The 7300-nt window shown below is 33.6% G+C and overlaps 1 protein-coding gene across 1 annotated transcript; it reads left to right on the forward strand.

Moving 5' to 3' along the window:
- The first annotated feature begins 653 nt into the window (after nt 1-653).
- Nucleotides 654-4379, forward strand: LOC137926862 (uncharacterized). The gene is made up of 4 exons (XM_068770588.1): nt 654-1197; nt 1605-1809; nt 3296-3719; nt 4145-4379. Exons 1-4 carry the CDS (start codon nt 907-909, stop codon nt 4158-4160), a joined length of 936 nt encoding a protein of 311 aa, XP_068626689.1. The 5' UTR covers nt 654-906; the 3' UTR covers nt 4161-4379.
- Nucleotides 4380-7300: the final 2921 nt, after the last annotated feature.

The raw sequence follows: 7300 nt of genomic DNA on the forward strand, positions 1-7300 counted from the left end.
TAAACTCATCACATAAACCTTCATGCAAAAATTCACCAGAATATATAGTTTATAGTAAATAAAAGAAAATAATTGTAATAAACATTTAAGAAATTTTTCAATAATATTTTTTTATATTTTTTTTACGAAAATAATACGTTAAAAAAATTAATATGTTCCAAAAAAAAATATGTACGAGAAAAAAGGTTAAAAATGATCATATCGATACTGAAATTACAAACATAATAAAATGTAAAGTACTACAATCCGGATGTCAAAGGAAAAACCTTTTCCGCGTTAATAGAAATATTTCCCATGATGTAGTAATTATAGTGCTGTGAAATCCTCATGTTCACCTAACATAATCAGGCCTATAGAACGAGTTTTTTACGTATGACCGGGAAATATTTCAATATCCCGAGATTTTCATTTTGTAAAATGAAAACATTTGCGCCGAATATTTTTTACAAAAAATCAAGAAATAAAAACAACATCCAGCACAACATAGAAGACCATTTCTTGCCGGTTCGTGAATAAATAAAAGTAGTTTTCGATATCGTATAAAATTGAATAAAAAAACCGTTGTTGCTACTCAACTAGTTATAATGTATCCAAACATACCAAGGCGGGCGTCCGGTTTAAGGGAATAACCAGATGTATACGTGAGCGGACTTCGTAAATTGGCGGGCGTGAGCCGTCACGCTAGTAACATTGCAAATGACGTTTTGGCTTTTGTCGTCAATAAACAATAGCACTGTAAATTGGTATCTAGAGGATTTGCACGTTTATGTCTTTGAATATAGTGCTGTCAGTTTTTTTGTGGCGTCACCGTGAGAAGAAAACGTTCCACGAAACATCCCGCGATCATACTAGCCGGTGTGACGTTTCATGGCGTCGGAAAAGCCGATGTATAAATAGGTTTGCACGATGTGTCCCGCGACAGTGATCACGATGGGACTAAGTGGTGTGGTGGTGAGCGTGCTGGCGTTGGCCAGTCTGGCCAGTGCGACTATCGGCGACAATGCCCTCGACTCTGGAGAGAGGGTCGTGCTCGTCGCGCCAGTTTTAGCACCCCCTAAGGACTCGAGGCTGCAGGCCAACGACCGGGCGAGACAATTCCCGATTTTAGTGCTTCTTGCTCAGCAGAATCCGCCTGTGTACGCACGAGAAACAGCTGCCAAATCTTTAGGGATTAGTCCGCAACCTATTTACGTTCAGGTAATTTTAAATTTAGGTACTTTGATAATTTCTATCACGTTTATTTCTTAATGTTCAATAGCATAATTTTTTTTAAATCCTTGTGACATAGAGCCTCTATATAAAGGATAAAATTTTAGTAAGAATATTAATTAATATCATTACGTATATATTATGTAGCCTTCCCATTAATGTTCCGGTATCTAAGCAGTTTTATTTTTTATGTAAACAAGTTTTTAGTAGATTAGACATTGAATTTATTACTGTTAATTAATTATATTATATTCGTAGACTATATTAAATGCAAAGTCACAAGCTTATCTTCATTAAATAAAGTATCTCTTAAGATAAATGTTGCCTTAATTGTACCAAAAATTAAATATTTTTTATTAAGGTAGGGTTTGACAAATGAAATTTTATATTTACAGAAACTAGAGGATCAGGAAAATGTAAAGCCAGTTAGGCAAAACAGACAAAAAAGGCATCTACTGAAGTCAGTGTTGGGGCTGGGAGGCGGTGGCGGCATATCATTTGGTGGTGGTTTCGGGTATGGGGGCGGTATTGGTGGATACGGCGGCTACGACGGTGGATATGAAAGGCCTTCTAAGACCATCGTACTTGTGAAGGAACACGGTAAGTTACTAAAGACAATGTTCCATTATCATTTCACCCTATTTTTACGAATTTATATGTATCTGCGACGTTGAGCATGTTGTATTATTTTTACTATTGGTTTTTTTCTCGTTTATTACTATCGTGATATTATATCATAGAAATATGCTGTTTGCCCGTTGTATCAAAAAGCTTCACGGAGTTCAAAAATATTAAGATCTAAAGGCGCTATATATTTCTTTTTACTAAGCTTAAGGGTACAAGTTAGCGACAATTTGAAAATATCGCTTCAGCCTCATCATGTATAAAACGCGTGAAAATTTTCGTTGTGTGATTTTTTCAGCGACAATGTTTTGATATACTTTGTTTAGCTTTTAATTATGAAGCTCCATCTCATGTTAATAACTACAACTAGTTTAACGAGTTCAAACGTGGTCGTAATAAAATTATAGCGTGCGGATACTACCACACGTGTGGAACATCCTTTAATAGAGACTGCTAGAACTACCACCGAACATGATGAGTATGACATGAAAGTTACTTGCCAGCAAATTAGAGCAAGGTTAGACATTTATATGAGTCCAATTAAATATATTTCGCACGTTGATTTATGTGATAGGAAGATTTGTGCTAGATGTATAATTCATATTTTAACCAGAGCTCAAAAATATACGGTATCGAAGTAGTATACGATCAAACCTATAGGTTAGTGTTTCCATGTCTTTTATATATAAAACTATTATATACTAAACTAATCTACAGAATAGTCTTGCTAGTGGGTGTTTCCTTAAGAGATAAAATTAATAGAAGAAACATAGATAAAAATATGATCGCTTTGTTTTTTGGTTGGATAGGCTATTATAAAACAAGTGTTCTTGAAAATAGGTAAACAGTAAAACTAAATTGATATTTTATGTTTACCTTTTGAAAAACCATTAAGGATGGAGTGCACACAGCGAGTCAGTGGATTCGATCATTTTTTAATTAACAGGAAATAGTCTATTCATATAGCCTAATGGATTGATTAATTAGTATAGAATTAATGAAACTCATCGCATATTACCAGTCTGAAGTTTTAAGCTTTAAAGATGATCTTGATGTTAGTAGAAAGAAGGGAATACTATCTTAATATTCTTGCATGGCATGTTAAATTCTATTGACTATGCAATAACATGAAGTAAAACAAAAAATACTTAAACATTTAATTATATTAAAGCGAAAGGAGTTTCGAGAACTTCCGCACTAGTCATTATTAAACTTGGTTCAAGCAACAATCAAAATAATAAATCTCATTACATTTTCTTCGAACGTGTAAAAGGATTAAAAGCGTGTTCACTACGGTAGATATTCGAAAATATATTTTATTTTATTTTAATTTATATTAGAAAGTCCTATTATTTTCTGTTAATGTATATCATGAAAGTTTTATAAGCGGTGTTAATTTTTAATAATGTGAGTAAACAACCTTATAATAATATTAAGACAAAATTGTTAAAAACTTTTACAGGACATGGCGGGTATGGTGGTAATTACGGTGGTCATCATGGTGGTTACAATAATGGCTACGGAAACGGAGGCGGCTACGGAAATGGCGGGGGCTACGGAAACGGTGGCGGTTATGGCGGAGGCTACGGCGGTGGCTACGGAGGTGGCTTCGGAGGCGGCTATGGCGGTGGCGGTGGCGGCGGAGGCGGTGGAGGTGGCGGCGGAGGAGGTGGTGGAGGATATGGCGGCGGATTTGGCGGCGGCTACGGGGGCGGCTACGGTGGCGGCAATGGCGGCTACGGAAGCAACGGGGGATACGGAGGCAACGGAGGCTACGGGGGGCCATCGCATTCCGGCGGTGGTTGCGGTGGTGGTTGCGGCGGCCATGGCAATAGTGGCAGCGCAACAGCAACAGCGACCGCCACGGCAAATGCAAACTCTTATGGGTGAGTAAGATGTTGCTTATAATCAAATAATAACTTTTGAATCAAGAACGGATTGTAAATTTTCTTAAAGAAATTTACAAAAATAAGTTGAAAAATGTTATTAAATTTTCAAATGCTAAAAACTTTTTTGTTCTTAACTACTTTAAATAACTAGTAAATAAGAATTTTATGAAAATTATGACCAAAAATCCCGACTCCCTCGTGGTGTCTAAATCGAGTATTTGTCTTTTTTTAAATCAAAGCGCGATTGCAACCATTTTTAGGGAAGCTCAACTTCATGATAGTTTCTATCAAAATGAGGTCTATTAATAACTAGCTATAATTATATATGTACCGCAAATCGTTAACATTTTCTAGCCTACATATATGCGCTTATATACGCTTCCAATAAAAATATTAAATAAATGTATTCTTTTTATTTGCAGATTCAAGAAACGCTAATGCCAGGACGTTATTGAATAAGTCACCGTTTCAACATATAACTACGGAAGCGAGATTGGATTTGTGTCGTTTAGCATTTGTAGAGTGAAACGTTTAAAGTACCTTGTTCAAATACCTGTTAACTCACTAAAACACCATTATCTTACTTATAATTTGAAAATTATCAAAAAGTCAAGATAGAATTATTTATAATTAATGTATACGTAAATTTAATGTAAACATTTTTACATGAGATAAAAGAGTTTTATCTATAAAATCATCTATCTACATTAAATTAGTAATAATTGTTTATAAAATACAACATAAAAATAATCTGTACCCCGTTGTTTCATAATATTATACTGAATAACCTTGTAAGGTTCTTAAACTCGTAAATGTATTTATAAGGGAAAGGACAAAGACGGAAATGACCTTGTACGTGAATTTGCCGATTAAAAATAATTTCACTGCCTCAATAAAAATGGTAGAGGTACGATGAGTGACGTTATAATATTTATTACCTCTTACAGTTAATATTACGAATGAGATTTTAGTTATTTTCATGCTTGTGTTATTTATTTCTTTGTATAGGCAATAAAAATAATTACACGTAATTTTTTATGTAAATGTCTAAAGAAAATGCACTTTTTTATATTATTTTATAATAACATAACGTATAAAAATTTTCTTTTTTTACTCTTTTCTAAATAATCTAAAAAAGTTTGAAATAAAATTAACGAGGATATTTATTTAAGATTGAAGATATTGCAAAAGTAACTTGTAAAAAATCAATTGACGTTAATGGACTCTGTGCAATGTTTGTTTATAAGACTACATGTATGACGTTTCGTGTATTAAGGAAGTAATGTAATGTAAAAATTAATAAAGTATGTATGTAAATTATTTGTGTTTTTTGATGTTCAATCACAACAGAACCATAGACTCTGAAATAGACTATTACATCCAATACGAAGACACTAAACTAACTAAACCTTGAATGTTCTAGTTATTTAAACATAGACAACCTTTTAGAAAAGGAAAATATCGCAGATTAGATTTAGAATGGTTGATACCACATATATCATTTCCTCCACAGTAACACATGAAACAAACTACACATGTATATTCAAACCCGCATGGTACCAATGGTACTTCTTCTTAATTCGAGCCGGCCACGTAGTTTTTTTACTTCAACGTATGTGACCAGACACGGCTACTGAGGCACTGCTAAAGCACCTATTTCATTTGCATTTGTTTACAATTTATCATTGGTATAATATATTAACCACGCAGTTTACTACTTCCTGTTTCACCAAATTATTATGCATATTTCGCTGTAGCCCAACGGCAGAGGATTGAGACTTGCTATCGTGGTCGCGCATTCGATTTCCGGTTTACAACCTCATGTAATTTACACTTTGCGCATTAATTATTTAAGATTGCCGATGCTCTGATATTTTTTTCAGGATATGGGCAGCAGAGTCCTCTGCGTACCATAATACCACACAGCGATCGCCAACCCGTCTGCCAGGCGTGGTGTATATGGTATATCCCCCGATAAATATTAGTGTACCGAATTTAATAATGCCATTTTTTATGTTTACGAGTAAATATTTTTTCAATATATGTCTTGCAGTGGCGGTCTATGGGCTCAAACGACTACTGCCAATTTTGATACAATGTCACGACTCGACTAACGGCTCAGAAATAAGGTGTAAATTGTTAAAATGTGAGAGCATATGTTAATGTACACAAATTATAATCTACCTTATACCATTTGTATATAAACCTAATACAATAGCGAGAATCTTCAATGACACTATGATGCAAAGAAAACTCACTAAGTTTGTCATTGTATTGGTCAAAGTTTTCATTATCATTTTGTTTTTTTGTCATCTAACACTCATGTAAATAATATAATATTGGTTAAGTGTTATAAAATTACATATTGATTATGATTTCTTGATCGGTTATCTATAAACTCAGAGAAAGCTTTGATATTCGTATATACAACCTCCCTATGTAAAAAAAAAACTAAATATATATATATATATATACATATATATATATATATATATACACAGTATATATATATATATATACACAGTACACCTATCATGTGAAAAAATTAAAACTGAATAATACTAGCCATTATTTTTAATGGCCTTTTTTTACCACGTTACACAAAACCTTCACAATCAAATTAATTATAGCGAATATATTTGAATGACTTTAATAAATATGCTCATAATCTACGAATACAGTTGCCTTCGTAAATATTTCTTGGTTAAAAAATTAAATGATTTCATACGTAATGCTAAAAGGGAATTTTTAATTGCAATAATATGACAGCGACTTCCTCGAAGTATCACCAACCAATTGTAGACACAGTGAAAAATAGCAAGACAAAAGTGATGACGGAATCTTACTGTCATAACACAACTTCAAATATTGCATGAGTATATTAAAAGATTATACTTGTGCGACTTTGTGCGATTGGTTAAATACTCATATCGAATAAGGCCGAATTGCACTTAAATTATACGCGTTTACCGGGCAGCTGTGAGAAACCACACATGACACGTATTCGTTCCTTCATCGATGACAATGAAGATGAAAGCCAGGTGTGATCAAGGTGATGTACATTAAATATTAAGGGAACTTGAAAGTAACACCGCTTTCTCAAGTTAACTTCACACGACCACATTTTTAACAAGTTTTTATTTCTAATCAACAATGTATTCACCTTCGTTATCAACAACTTTATGCCAATTTTCAATACCGGTGCGGTAAAAATCAATCGATTTTCCTGTAAAATATGTCGACAAAAACGTCATAACTTTCCGATACGCCTAATATATACAGAGAATATTCAAAATCGTGTACTATTTTCAATTTAGACCCAAACAAACATTGGCATCTAATCAATCTATCTCAATATTGGCATTCCAATTCATATCGGCGTTCGAATTTGAATTGCAATGTAAAAAAAAAATAACTCTAAAAATATTGTGGTCGTACTGGCCAGTAACACGGAGCGTTCTCACTTAAATGCCACAAAACAAATCAGAAAAAAATTCTATTAACAATTAATTAATACTAACCTGCGGAATAGAATCCCTTTGTAAGATTGGGATATGTATTCCCTGTACTTCACATTG

This window comes from Battus philenor, unplaced genomic scaffold (assembly GCF_028537555.1).
Source record: "Battus philenor isolate CCGP_79_NKW_IND1 unplaced genomic scaffold, ilBatPhil1.0.hap1 SCAF_3, whole genome shotgun sequence".
In the NCBI taxonomy this organism is placed as follows: domain Eukaryota; kingdom Metazoa; phylum Arthropoda; class Insecta; order Lepidoptera; family Papilionidae; genus Battus; species Battus philenor.

What these genes read in the sequence shown, in the direction of transcription:
- LOC137926862 (XM_068770588.1), top strand. Translation starts at nt 907, where the DNA reads ATGTGTCCCGCGACAGTGATCACGATGGGACTAAGTGGTGTGGTGGTG. An exon ending in CGCAACCTATTTACGTTCAG is followed by an intron (nt 1,198 to 1,604) that starts GTAATTTTAAAT and finishes TTATATTTACAG; the next exon opens with AAACTAGAGGATCAGGAAAA. An exon ending in CGTACTTGTGAAGGAACACG is followed by an intron (nt 1,810 to 3,295) that starts GTAAGTTACTAA and finishes AAACTTTTACAG; the next exon opens with GACATGGCGGGTATGGTGGT.